Here is a 14,894-nt window from a genome sequence, read left to right as displayed (position 1 = left end):
TGTTAGTTAAAAGTGTATACATCTCTCAAACTGTCTTGTTAACCCCTTAAATGCGGGGCGTCACTTTCGTGACGATTGGGAGCAAGGGATCATACCGCGTGGCATCACTTTTGTGATTCTGTGTTATTTTGAAATTGCCCGGGCTTTCAAGTGGTGGCTTGTATCATCTATCAGTACTGCCAATGTCCAACACTAGTCAGCACTCCTAATCTCATCTGTACTCCCATCCATTGTTGACAATTTACCCATTTCTCCCCGTTCTTGACTCTCCTCCCTACCTCCCCTTCATTACCCTCTCCTCTTGCCTGCCCGGCCGTGCTATGCTAAGTAAATCTTCCCTGGAATTTTCCACTGATTTCATCCATTGAAATAAGCCCTATGCCCTATTCTTATACCATATAATATATACAAGAAAGAAATAAGGTAAGTGATAGTGCCATACACCTGGAATTGGCTAATTATCACCTGACAACACCTCACGTGCACTCGTTCGCTAATTTTCGCTGTTTATTTCCCCTTGAAATATGCTGTATAATCTATTCTCATAATAAAAATATATATAAGAAAGGAAGGGAGAAGCCTAGTGATATTTACATTCACCTGAAACTACCTAATTTATTATGTATTGTCTAGATTTCCTGCCAATCATTTCATAGCGTATTTATTAGCAGTTGTCACCCCCCTGACATTGGCAGCATTGCACTCCCCCTAGGCAGGCCACCATACTGCATTCAGTTTACTGTTGTCTTTCAAGGTGAAAGCACGTTGGATTCGCGCCTGTCCAATTCCGCTGTTTTTTAGCCCCATGCAAAGGGCCCTGTGACCTCTACCCCCTACTAAACCTCGTGTGGAAAGAGGTAAAGGGCTAAGTGACTGCTGTGGAACATGAACTGGCTAATTTGTCAATGAAAATGATAGACAGTGACTACGATCTATCTGGTGAGTAAAACAGTGCAAGTGGAAATGTAAATAACGTGTAAATAATGTGTAAACAGCAAGTGAAAGCAATGAATGTTAATATAAGTGAACAGTGGAAAATAGTTTTATAAGTTACTGCAAGTGACTGCATAACACAGTGTAAATAAAATAAAATGTAAATAATGTACATAAAATAGAGAATGTAAATAGAAATGTAATGAGTAGTAATATAAGAATACGAGTATATATACTAGGAGTAATGAAAGTGAAAGTTTCACTCCAGCATGTATGAATACTATGAGTTATGAAAGTGACAGATTCACTCTCAACGCTAGTATACAGGATGAGAAAGTGAATGCTACGTATTTTAATAAAAGAGAAATTGAATGTCTACAGTGACAATAAACTACTGTTACTGAAGGAAACTTATGGATAAAGACTATAGATATATATAAGTGTTTTATAGTAATAGAAATAACAAGTGTGAGTGTTTTTATGAATAATAAATGACAGAACACCAGCGGCGAATGAATGCAAGTGGGAAGGTCATACGTGCTCATAATTTTCATTGCTTTCACAGTTTTTTTTTTTTTTTTTTTTTTTTTTTTTTTTTTTTTGAGTAAGGATTCCAAACTATTTGAAAATCATAGAATAGTGTTTCTAGTGATAATATTAGGCTGTGGTAATTATATTACTGGTTTTCGGGAAGTGTAAAGTGGAGACTTCGTTACCCAAATTCAGAGGTCTCCACAAGTCCTACGGTACTCGACAAAGGCTCAACAAACATCCCAGGAGAAAGTTGAATGTATGTGCCATATGCATATTTAATTATAATATTCTTGGACTAATAACTGATTTTTGGCAAATATTTTTAGAGAGTCTGTCGGAGTGCAAATATGGCCTCGAGACACGCAAGTCAGGCAAAACAACCCCGTGGTTTAGGGGTTAATGTGTTCTTCATGTTACAAACTATCCTGGCCCATCACTCCCAAATCTTTCTCTTCTCTCATTTTTGTGAATGGTTCATTACCGATCAAATAATTCAGTGATGGCCTCTTGGTACTTCTGCCCATTTCCAAAATTTATATTTTTTTGCACTGAATTTCATTTCTCACATCCAGCTCCAATCATGAATCCTATCCAGGTCCTTCTACAGCATTTTACAGTCTTCCTCAACTTCTACTTTCCTCAAAATCTTTGTATCATCAGCAAACAGACTTGCATAACTGTTCATTCCATTTACTATATCGTTTATGTAAATCAGGAACATTACTGGCGCTAACACCGGGCCCTGTGGGACTCCACTTGTTACTTCCCTCCATTTAGACATCCTGTCTTTTATTACTGTCCTCATTTGTCTGTCTCTTAAAAAGTCTCTCATCCACTCCAGGAGGTTTCCCTTCGGTCCTCCTATGTGCTCCAATTTCCACATTAGTCGCTACCGGGGTACTTTGTCAAAGGCTTTCTCCAAATCTAAATACACACAATCCACCCAACTGCTCTCTCCCTTGTAGCACGTCAATCTCTCTTGAGTAAAAGCTCAACAAGTTGGAAACACATGACTTGCCACTTCTGAATCCAAACTGACTTTCAGTCAGAATGTTAATCTCATCCAGATATTTTATCCATCTGTCTTTCAGGATTCTCTCACACTTAAACGAGCAAAATTTGACTTTTCAGAAACAGAGACGGGACCCCAGGAGCGTAGCTCATTTCCTATATATCACAACTAGGTAAACACACAAACACACACACACACACACACAGGACCTGATGGAATTTCTAATTGGGTACTGAAGGAATGCAGAGAACAACTGGCGGATAAAATTCACAGTTTAATCGTGTGTTCTTTGGAAGAGGGGAAAGTGCCACGAGAATGGAAGAGGGCAAATGTGGTACCAATTTATAAGGGAGGAAACAGGGAAGAACCCCTGAATTATAGACCAGTGTCTCTAACCAGCATGGTCGCAAAATTGTGCGAGAGAATCCTGAAAAACAGATGGATAAAATATCTGGAAGAGATGAATATTTTGGCTAAATGTCAGTTTGGATTCAGAAGTGGAAGGTCCTGTGTTTCTAACTTGTTGAGCTTTTACTCAAGAGCGATTGACGTGGTACAGGAGAGAGATGGTTGGGTGGATTGTGTGTATGACTTAGAGAAGGCCTTTGACAAGGCACCTCATAAGAGACTAATGTGGAAACTAGAATATATAGGAGGACTGAAGGGGAAACTTCTGGAATGGATGAGAGACTTTTTGAGAGACAGACAAATGAGGACAGTAATAAAGGATAGGATGTCTGGATAGAGGGAAGTAACAAGTGGAGTCCCTCAATGCTCGGTGTTGGCGCCAGTAATGTTCCTGATTCACGTAAATGATATGGTAAGTGGAGTGAACAGTTATGCAAGTCTGTTTGCTGATGATGTAAAGATCTTGAGGAAGGCAGAGGTTGAGGAGGATTGTAAAATGCTGGAGGAGGATTTGGATAGGATACACAATTGGAGCCGGACATGAGAAATGAAATTTAATGCAAAGAAATGTAAAATATTGGAAATGGGTAAAAGTACCAGGAGGCCATCACTGAATTATTTGTTGGGTAATGAATTAATCACAAAAATGAGAGAAGAGAAAGATTTGGGAGTGCTGGTCCAAGATAGTTTTGTCACCAGAAAAGCACATTAACAAGATAGTTGGAGAAACTTATAAACTCTTGACTAATATAAGAGTAGCATTTCATTATATGGATGAGGAAATTATGAAAAAATTGATAGTGGCCATGATCCGCCCCAGGTTAGAATATGCAGCGGTAGTGTTGTCCCCACACAAAAAGAAAGATATAAACAAGATTGAGAGAATACGAAGAACACAACCAAGATGGTCCCCAGTCTGGCAGACCTGTCATACGGAGAGAGGCTGGAAAAGCTGGATTTGCCTTCGTTAGAGGAAAGGAGAAAGAGGGGAGACATGATTGCAGTGTTCAGGACCATGGTGGGAGTAAATAAAATTGACAAAGAAGATCTGTTTGTATGGGATAAGAGAGCAACAAGAGGTCACGGAATAAAGTTGAAAAAGTCAAGCTGCTTGAAGGATATCAAAAAATATAGCTTTCCTTACAGAAGTATAGACTTATGGAATAGCCTGGACAAAGAGATCGTCCAGTCTAAAAACTTAAACGAGTTTAAAGCTAAATTTGACTTATTGAGAATTAGGAGACGAAGGGAAAGACAGGAGGAAGCAGCTCCTGTGAGAAGAGTGCAGAATTTGCAAGATAGTGAGAAAATGACAGAGTATAAGAGCATAGTGGAAGAAAGGTTGGGAAGGTCTGAGCTACAGCCGATGGAAGGGGTGGAAGACGTATGTAAGATATTCACGGAAGAGATAGGCGCAGCGTGTGAGGCGGTTTGTGGAGTGAGGAGGAGATGCAAGGGTGTGCAAGGGACAGCATGGTGGAATGATCAGGTGAAACGAGCTGTGGAACAAAAGAAGAAGGCATATAGTGAATGGTTAGCGAGTAGAGGTAGGGGAGAAGATGAGAGAGAGAGAAGAGAGAGGTATATGTGAGCAGGAGAAGGGAGGTTAAGAGTCTGGTGAAGGAGAGTAAGAAGAAAGTGGATGAAGAATTTGGGAGGAATCTGAGTGTGAAATGGAGGGAGAGTAAGAAATTGTTTTGGAAGGAGGTAAAGAAAGTAAGGCAGTGTGAAAGGGGATATAGTAGGGGAGTGAAAGATAGGAATAATAGATTGTTGGTGGGGAAGAGAGAGAAATTGAAGAGATGGAAGGAGCACTTTGAGGATTTGTTGAATGTAGAGAGTGAGAGTAGTGCGGGTATAAGTGGTTGGGGAATGGCTAGGAGAAGAAGAGATGAGAGGAGGGAGGAAGAGATCAGTAGGGCGGAAGTAGTGGAAGCGATGAAGAAGATTAAGTTATGAAAGGCCCCAGGAATTGATGGAGTGTTTGGTGAAATGCTTAGGTATGGGGGTGAGATTGTTGTGGAGTGGATATGGAAGTTGTGTAGATTGGTTTGGGAAGAGGGAAGAGTTCCAGAGGACTGGAAATCAGGTATAATTGTTCCTTTATACAAAGGAAAAGGGGAGAGAGAAGTATGTGGTAACCATAGGGGTATTTGCCTTCTTAGTGTGACTGGTAAATGTATGGTAGAATACTCATTGATAGGGTTAGGCATATAACAGAGGAGCTAGTTGGAGAAGAACAAGGGGGATTTAGGAAGGGAAAAGGGTGTGTAGATCAGATATTTGTTCTAAGATGTTTAGTGGAGAAGTATCTTGAGAAGGGAAGGAAAGTGTATGCTGCCTTCATGGACTTGGAGAAAGCTTATGACAGAATAGATAGGCAAGGTATGTGGAAGGTATTAAGAATATATGGAGTGGAGGGGAAATTATTGAGTGCTGTGAAGAGTATGTACGAGGGAGCTAGGGCTACGGTGCAAGTGGATGGTGAGCTGAGTGAGTTCTTTGATCTCAATGTGGGACTGAAACAGGGTTGTGTGATGTCTCCATGGCTGTTTGATATATACATGGATGGGGTTGTAAAGGAGGTGCAGGGTAGGGCAGTGGATGTTGGGGTGACTTTAATGAATGAGGGTGAGATTTGGAAGCTTCCAATGTTGCTGTTTGCTGATGATACAGTACTGTTGAGTGAAGATGAATGGGAGTTACAAGGTTTGGTGAATGAATTTGGGACAGTGTGTAGGAGGAGGAATCTGAAAGTTAATGTAAACAAAAGTAAAGTTATGGTGTTTGAGAGGAATGAAGTCACAGAGTGTGCAGTGAGGTTGGATGGTGAGGATATGGAGAATGTGAGTGCATTCAAGTACTTGGGTAGTGTGATGAGTAAGAATGGAACTTTGGGGGATGAAGTGCATGAAAGGGTACAGCAGGGAAGGAAGGTTGTTGGTATACTGAAAGCAGTGATGAGAAATAGGGAGGTGAGTATGGAAGTTAAGAAGTCACTGCATGATAGTATTGTGATCCCTACCCTGACGTATGGAAGCGAGGCATGGACCTTGCAAGAGGGGAACAAGTCAAGAGTGAGAGCAGTGGAAATGAGTTACTTGAGAGGAGCATGTGGAGTGATGTGGAGGGACAGGTTGACGACTGAAGAAGTGAGTGAACGCTGTGGGGTGGATGTGGATGTGGTTGAGAAGATTAGGAGAAATACACTGAGGTGGTTTGGACATGTGAAGAGAATGGAGAATGAAAGACTGACTAAGAGGGTGTATGTAGGTGAGGTGGAGGGAGGGAGAGGGAGAGGTAGACCGAGGATGAGGTGGAGGGATGGAGTTGAGAGGTATATGAGGGAGGGGGGGTTGAGTTGGGGGGAGGGTAGTCAAATGGTGGGTGATTGAGCGACTTGGAGGCGTTTTGTCTGCGGCCACCCTTTGCCAGATTAGGGTGTCGGGCTATAGATAGATAGATAGAGAAACAGCGATGGAAACCCACGAGCATAGCACATTCCGTATATATCACAATTAGGTATATTAGGTAAATACTTAAATATTTGGAATGACTTAGACAAAAAGGTGGTGCATGAGAAAAACATTCATGTGTGTAAAGGTAGACTTGATAAATGTGGATATGGAGACAGGACAACACGAGCATTGCTCAATTCCTGTATACTACAAATAGGTAAATACAAATAGGTAAATACACAGGGGGGGTGGGATGGGTCAGAGTTTTATCTTTCCACGCGTTATGTGTTTAGCGAAAATTTGACCTGTGCATATTGAGGGTCTGCTGCACTAATGTGTCAGCACAGTCACTTGTTTTGTGTAGTGTGCATTGGTGGTATCACGCACACAGTACACATAGCAGCAGGATGGTGCTTTCAAGTAAGCAGAGCATTCCTTCTGTGAGGTTGTGGGGTAAAAATACAGGTTGGATCAACTGTTTCAGAGGCAGTATATTTGCTTTCAACCCTAATCGACTTTAGTAAGGGAAACTTAGTATTAGCACCGTTGTGTGGCAGAGACTTCCTTATATATATCATCCTTCTCATCTTTCAGAGGCATGTAACAGGAGCTGATGTTCTCCAGCTGTGTATAGAATGGTCTGCAGATATAATGAAGAACAGTGAAACATCTTTGCCGCAGCTGATGAAAGTAAAAGTATTTACTTCACTGATTGATGCTGTGATTCAGACTGGCTACCATCATCAAGATAGTGTTACTTCATCTGTTACAGCCTACTTGTCCACAGTGTTTTCATTAGTAACTCCTACACAGGTAAGTATTGTAGAAGTTGATACAATCTTTTGTTCCCAGGTCACTAACTGCAGTTCTTCCACTTCCTTTTATTCACATTCATTTGCTACATTTGTTTTTCATGTACAGTGGTCCGTCTTCATTCTTTCACTGAATTATTTTCACCCATGTTCCTCCATGCTTCTTTCAGTTTCACCATGTTTACTGTAATCATATGATCAGATGAATAGCACCATTCGAGCAGGGCAGTACTCCCAAGGTGAATGGAAAGCTGATGATAGGGAGAGCTGGAGCTCCCGTTTCATCAGCCCTCGGGACTAGGTCCCGACCATCCCCCTTTGCTGAACTTTTTCAGTGTCTCAGTAACACAGAGAGTAGGCCAGCATGCTCTCCAGTACAAGTTTCTCTAACTTTCAACACCAAACTACATGCACATTACACACCACACTTCCTTTTCAAAATTTAAAAAGAAAAAATGGCATCAAATAACATAGCCTCGGAATCCCCAGGGGGGGGGGACCATAAATGCCCCCACCTTCAGCCTCTCTCCCGGTGACGACTCAAGGTGCCTGGAACCACTGTCTGACTCTCTTCTTCTTCATTTCTGCAAAATTTGTGGCCTTTCCTCTAACTTTCATTCTGTTGAGCACCACCTCTCCTTCTCTAAACCTCACCTTCTTTTTCTAACTGAGGCTCATCTGTCTGAGGCAACTGACAGCAGACCCTTTTCTGTATCCTCCTACTTTCTCTATACTCATTTCAAAGCCAAAGGTGGCTGTTGTGTATATATACGCAACAACTTATCTTGCTCTCGTGTTCCTGAACTCGATTCTTCCGAATTCTCTACACTCTGGCTTCGGCTTTCCTGTCATCCTCTGACTAAATATATCTGTGCTGTTTACTTATCTCCTAATTCTACTGACCATCAAAAATTCTTTGACTATCTTACTTCTACGATGGAACACATTCTATCCATTTCTCCTTTCTCTGAAATCTCCATTCTAGGAGATTTCAATGTTCACCACCAACTTTGGCTCTCCTCTCCTTTCACTGATCCACCTGGTGAAGAAGCCTACACCTTTTCTATCCTTAATGACCTAGAGCAGCTTGTACAGCACCCTACCCGTATCCCTGATCGCCTTGGAGAGAGTTCCACCATACTTGACCTCTTCCTTACAACTAATCCTTCTGCTTACACTGTTAATCTTTTCTCTCCGTTGGGCTCCTCCGATCACAACCTTATCACCTTAACCTGTCCTATCGCTCCAGTACGGCCTGCGAACCCTCCAAAGAAATGTTGTCTGTGGCACTTTGGAGCTGCGGACTGGGAGGCCCTCAGGCAGTACTTCTTTGATTTTCCCTGGAATGATTATTGCTTCCATGGCCGGGAGCCATCTGGATGTGCCTTGCGCATTACAGAGGTTATTCTTTCGGGCATGGAAGCATACATTCTTTTCTGATATCCTTTAACTAATGCACGAAAGCCTTGGTTTAATCACGCTTGTTCTAATGCTGTCCGCAACAAGGAGAAGGCCTATAAAAGGTACCGGAGCCAACCCACCCCTTAATCACATCTTTTATACGTTTCTGCCCGGAATCGTGCTAAGTCTGTTCTTCGCTCTGCCAAAAAATTTTTCATCAGTACTAAGTGCTCTCAACTCTCCAACTCAAATTCTTCCCGCTCCTTCTGGCACCTTGCCAAAAACCTTTCTAACAACTTTACCTCATCATCCATCCCTCCTCTTTTCTACTCTGATGGTTCTGTAGCTATTTCTTCTACTGATAAAGCAGATCTCTTCGCTCGGACTTTCTCCTCCAATTCCACGTTAGACGATTCCGGTGCTGTTCCTCCATCACTTCCCCCCTCTGACTTCTTCATGGCTGACATTAAAATTTCTTCAGCTGATGTATTTTCTGCTGTCACAGGCCTCAATACTAATAAGGCATATGGGTCTGATGGAGTCCCTCCTGTTGTTCTCAAGAACTGTGCTTCTGTGCTTGCTCCCTGCCTAGGCAAACTCTTTCGCCTTTGTCTGTCAAATTGTACCTTTCCTTCTTGCTGGAAGTTTGCTGTCATTCAGCCAGTCCCAAAGAAGGGTGACCATTCCCAACCCTCCAACTATCGTCCAATTGCTTTAACATCCTTTATCTCAAAAGTTTTCGAGTCTGTTCTGAATAGAAAAATTTTAAAGCGTCTTTCCTATCACAACCTTCTTTCTGATCGTCAGTATGGGTTCCGTCAGGGACGCTCCACCGGCGATCTTCTCACCTACCTTTCAGACTCCTGGTCATCCTCCTTTCGGGACTTTGGCGAAAGCTTTGTCATTGCACTTGACATCTCTAAGGCTTTCGATCGAGTCTGGCATAAATCTTTAATTTCCAAACTGCCCTCTTACGGGTTCTATCCTTCTATCTGTGCCTTCATCTCTAGCTTCCTTTCTGGTTGTTCTTTAGCCACTGTTGTAGACGGCCATTGTTCTTCTCCTAGATCTATTAACAGTAGTGTTCCTCAGGGCTCTGTCCTATCACCAGGTCTCTTCCTTTTATTCATCAATGACCTTCTAAGCTGTACATCTAACCCTATCCACTCATACGCTGACGACTCCACCCTTCACCTTTCCATTCGATTCCCGCAACGTCCATCTCAACAGTTGCTTCAACAAACAAGGGATGAGGCTATGGCACACCTAATGTCTGACTTGGCTCATATCTTTAACTGGGGTAAAAATAATCTTGATTTTAATGCATCAAAGACTCAGTTTTTGCACCTATCAACCCGACAAAATCTTCCACAGGTATACCCACTAATGTTTGATAATATTCAGCTTAATCCTGCATCATCCTTGAACATGCTTGGGGTTTCATTTACTCGGGACTTGTCTTGGAAAGATCATATTACATCTCTTGTAAAATCTGCTTCCAAGAGATTGGGTGTGCTAAGCCGACTCCATTCGTTCTTTACCCCTGCACAATTGTTGACTCTATACAGGGGTTTTATCTGCCCCTGTGTAGAGTATAACTCTCATGTGTGGGGAGGCTCCCCACATACAGCACTTCTCAATAGGGTGGAGTCAAAGGCTTTTCGCCTCATTAACTCTCCTCCTCTTACTGACTCCCTTCAACCTTTGTCTCTTCGCCGCACTGTTGCATCTTTATCTCTTCTATCGCTACTTCAATGGTCACTGCTCCTCTGAACTATCGGCATGCATTCCTCCACCCCTACGACGTGCTCGTAGCATCCGTCTAGCAGCAAACTCTCATCCCTTTTCTGTCCAACTCTCTAATGCAAGAGTTAACCGTTACTCCCAGTCCTTCATTTATGCAACAGGTCAGCTCTGGAACTATCTCCCTCTGTCTGTATTTCCTACTTCCTATGATCTCCAGTTTTTCAAACGCAGTGTGTCCAGGCATCTGGAAATGATCGGATCTTGAATTTGACTCTCTTTTATATTTTGTTTTTCTCTTGGAAGGAATAGTTTTGCAGGCTCGTTGGTTCCTTCTTCCTCACATTAAAAAAAAAAAAAAAAAAATCCTCACTTTTCTTTCTTATCAGTAACATTGCCAAGCATCCTCCTCTCTAGGAGCACACAATTGATTAGGAGTGTAATGCTGTATGGTACTGAGACTTAGGCAGTAAAGGAGGAGGATTTCCACAGGCTCGGCTCAGATACATATAGAGATGAGAATGACTGCCATAGATAGATGTGTAGTGTGTCCATGAATGACAGGCCTGAGGGTTATGATTGCAAATGAAGAGTTGAGAGGATGCTTTGGACTTGAATGTATGTGATGAGAAGGGGTAGATTGAGATGGTTTAAGCATATGGAGAGGATGGAGGATGACAACTGGGTGCAGAGGGTAAGAGATGAAAACGTTGATGGTCGTGAGAGGCAGACCGAAAAAACGTAGAATGAGGTCATGAACTGTCACCAAAGGAAAAAGGGGCTGAATAGCGAAGCTGCTAGAAATTAAGCAGCATGGAGAGCCACCATTTGATAACCATGGCCAACCATGCAAGTATGTTGGAGCCTTTGTAAACAAACAAATGAACAAAAATGTATAGCAACATGCCATCAGCTGACCTGTTTGTTTCATTTTTGAAGACTCCAACATGCTTGCATGCATTAGCCTTGGTTACCTAATGGCGGCTCTCCATGCTGTCTGATCTCTGGCAGCCTCCCTGTTCAGTCCCTTAACCCTGAGGTCACACTTAATAACCTCATCCCAGGTCTTTTTCGGTCTACCCCTCACAACCCCCACCCCTAATATTAACACTTCTCACCTTCTGCACACAGTTATCATCCCCCATCCTCTCCACATGCCCAAACCACCTCAATCTACCTCTTCTCATTACAACACCAGTACCAGTACTCTCCAGTACCATCCTACCTCTCAACTCTTCCATCAAAAACCTAGCCCCCCAGGCCTTGCACTCAGGGACGCACTGCACGTTCACCTAATCATTGTCAATTCTGTATGTTTGAGCCTATGAATATCCTTGTCCTTTACTGCCCAGGACTCACTCCCATACAGCATTACACTCCTAACACATGCTGCATACAAAGATCCCTTAGCACCTTTGGACCTGTGCCCAGAACAAAGTGCTAACAGCTGTTTGGAGATGTCTCAACCCCTTGTTATTCTTTATTATAATTACCCATATGTTTGGCCATGTGGAGAGGATGGAGAGTGAGACTGATGAGGAGAGTGTATGTGAGTGAGGTGGAGGGGGGGGAGGGAGGGGGAGGCCAAGGATGAGATGGAGGGATGGAGTGGAGAGGTATATGAGAGAGGGAGATGTGGGCTGGGAGCAGGGCAATGAAATGGTGGGGGACAGGGCGACATGGAGACAACTTGTTTGTGGCAACCCCTTATGGGATCAAGGCATCTGGCAATAGATAAATAGATGTTTTGTAAGGTGCTTAAGTGGAAATACTGTATATAGCAAGCTAATAATATTGAAGACAGGAGAAATATTTTCTAAAGAAGGTGTTTTTAGTTTACAGGTATGGCAGCACAGAAACCACCACTTACTTGTGACCAAACTTACCTTTGGTCCTGTCCTTGAATTATTAGATGCAGGGGGGGGGGGTTCTCCCCCCCCCACAATAGAATGAACTGCATCCAACATGCCATCAAATATGGTATGTTGTGTGCCCTAAGTGAATTTAGTCTGGAATTCGTCAGTTCTTTTTGTCTTGTATGAGTATCTCAGTTGACAGTTGAAATGCTGAAGACCTCAGGAGATATAGGAATGGAGTTATTTACTGATTTGTTAAATATGTTTATACATGAGAGTCTTGATCTAAGCCTTGCTAGGTGAACCTGATCTGCTCTTTTTAAGGATACCTCTGATGATTATAACATTTTATTGTATTTAAAAAATTGAGTGCTGTAGCACTTGATGGTGTTGGTCATGCTCCTGACCTAGCTTTCCTTATTCATTCTTGGAGAGCACGGGCTCTTCCACCAGGCCTGTAGCCACGGGGGGGCTTAGTCCTCCCCAAAAAAACTTATTAGCCCCCCAAGAAGTTTTTCAATTAAAAGCATATATGATTTGCTTACATACAAACCGGGAAAATATATGAACATTCAAACCAGATACAATATAGTACTTTTTCATGACTCATGATTATTACATAGAGCTACATGTTTAATGACAGTTATCATATGGTCATGATGTAATTCATTATGTGCAAAATAGCTAGTGTTAGACTGGAATTTAGTTGAACCTGGTCATGGTTGAATGAATCATATCAGCACTGCAGCGGATTGCATGTTTATAAGGCATGTGGCACTGAGAAAACGGCGCGCAACACCGTTTCAAATTCAGACTTACAGTGGCGAAAACACGGTGAAGCCTACCAACCTTGGCAGTCTGGGCCCTGGTACGGTAGATAGTACGTGCAGCTTAGAGCGTTACTCAGCCGACAGTGTGAAACAGTACTTTGTGGGACGAGTGATCAGGTAAACACATCTTCTTGTAAGCTCATTAGCAATATCAGTGCCAGTTTGCAAATTGCAAATACTGCCGGAGTTATAATTAGCTTTGAAAAAGGTATGACTTGAAAATTATGAAAGTTGAAAAAGCTATGAAGCTTGAAAAATATCTTGAAACTTATGAAATATATTAATCATTCAAATATTTTAACCTGCAGTTTTCTGAATATTGGCTTTTTGTCTGTCACAGGTATAATGGATGTATTTTTTGTGATAAGGACGAAAAAAACGTATATCATTTGCTCTCTCTCTCTCTCTCTCTCTCTCTCTCTCTCTTTCCTGGGCTGAGGACAACTGTGACTCTACCATGCGGCATTTAATATTTTCATCCTCATAAACACACGTTGTATTTTACTCTGGCAAACACCAGACGATTTTTTTGTCACAAGGAAATTCCTCGAGGATGAGAGTGTTAATGTACTCTTAGACAATATCAGTTTCCCCAGGTCAAAGTAATTTGGACTAAAAAGATAATTCTTCCGTCGGAATTTTCGACCAAATGATGACGACCAAGGACCGGAGCGAATGATGAGGTGAAAGAGAGAGATTGTCCAGGTGCTTGAGGGTGCGAAAGTGGATGTATGTGGAATAACTGAAACAAAATGGAGAGGAGAAAGTGTGAGAGAATGGGAGTATGGATGGGGTATATGTGCAGGAGTAGGTGAGAATAGGGCAAAGGAAGGAGTATGTATAGTTGTGAGTAAAAGATGGAAGAAGAGCATAAGACAGTATGGATCAGTTGGGTCAAGGATTGTGTGGGTAAAGTTGAAAGTTGGAGTACAAATGTGGGCGATTGTGTGTGTGTTTGCGCCAACGCAAGATCGTGCTAGAAGGGTGAGAGAAGAGTTCTGGACAAATGTAGAAGTGTGCATGGAAAAGTTTGGAAGGAATGAGAGAGTGTTTTTGATCGGTGATATGAATGGTAAAGTTGGGAATGTGAAGATGGATGGAATAGTTGGTGAGTGGGGTGTGCCTGCTGAGATAGATGAGAATGGGAGTGCGTTAGTGGACATTTGTGCTGGGAGGGAGTTGGTGATAGCCAATACCCTCATCAGACATAAAATGATTCACATGTATACATGGCGAGTGATGAGAAGGGTGGGTGGTGAACTGAATGAAAGGATGGCAATGATTGATTATGTGTGTGTGGATGAAAGGATGCGAAGATGTGTAATGGATGCAAGAGCTTATAGAGGCTGGGGGAGTGGACTTTCTGACCACTCCTTGGTGGTGGCCAGAATTAGGATTCAAGTAAGATGGAGGAATAGAAGAAGGGAAAGACGAGAGGAAGGAGTACCTGCAAGGAGAGTGGAAAGGTTACAAGAGGATGAGAAAAAGGCAGAGTATAATAGAGAAGTGGAGGAACTATTGGGCAAATATGAATTGGAGCAGATGGGAGACGTGGAAGGTGTGTGTAGGATATTTACAGAAGAAATATGTGCAGCATGTGATGTGGTGTGTGGAAGGAAGAGAAGACGGAGGGGGGTGCAAGGAACAGCGTGGTGGACTGAAGAGGTGAGACAGGCTGTGGCACAAAAGAAGAAAGCATACAATGAATGGATGAGAAATAGGGGCATGGAAGAAGTTGAGAGGCAGAAGAGAGAGTTATATGTAGAAAGAAAGAGAGAGGTGAAAAGATTAGTAAGAGAGAGTAAGAAGAGAGTGGATGAGGAATTTGGAAGGAATTTGAGTGTAAAGTGGAGGGACTGTAAGAAAATGTTCTGGATAGATGTCAAAAGAGTAAGACATGGTGGAAG

The 14,894-nt window shown here is 42.4% G+C and overlaps 1 protein-coding gene across 1 annotated transcript in view; it reads left to right on the top strand.

Annotated features, from left to right (window-relative positions):
* The window catches only part of nonC (serine/threonine-protein kinase Smg1), a 1,312,439-nt gene that overhangs the window by 346,436 nt on the left and 951,109 nt on the right, over positions 1–14,894 (top strand). Inside the window, exon 14 of the mRNA XM_080284159.1 lies at positions 6,940–7,158. Within this exon, the coding sequence (XP_080140285.1) occupies positions 6,940–7,158 (219 nt within the window). The remainder of the gene's footprint in view (positions 1–6,939; positions 7,159–14,894) is intronic.

The sequence above is a fragment of the Coenobita brevimanus genome, chromosome 100 (genome assembly GCF_032717465.1).
Source record: "Coenobita brevimanus isolate Jiangsu-jjx chromosome 100, ASM3271746v2, whole genome shotgun sequence".
Taxonomy (NCBI): domain Eukaryota; kingdom Metazoa; phylum Arthropoda; class Malacostraca; order Decapoda; family Coenobitidae; genus Coenobita; species Coenobita brevimanus.
This window is presented reverse-complemented; position numbering and strand designations above follow the sequence as displayed.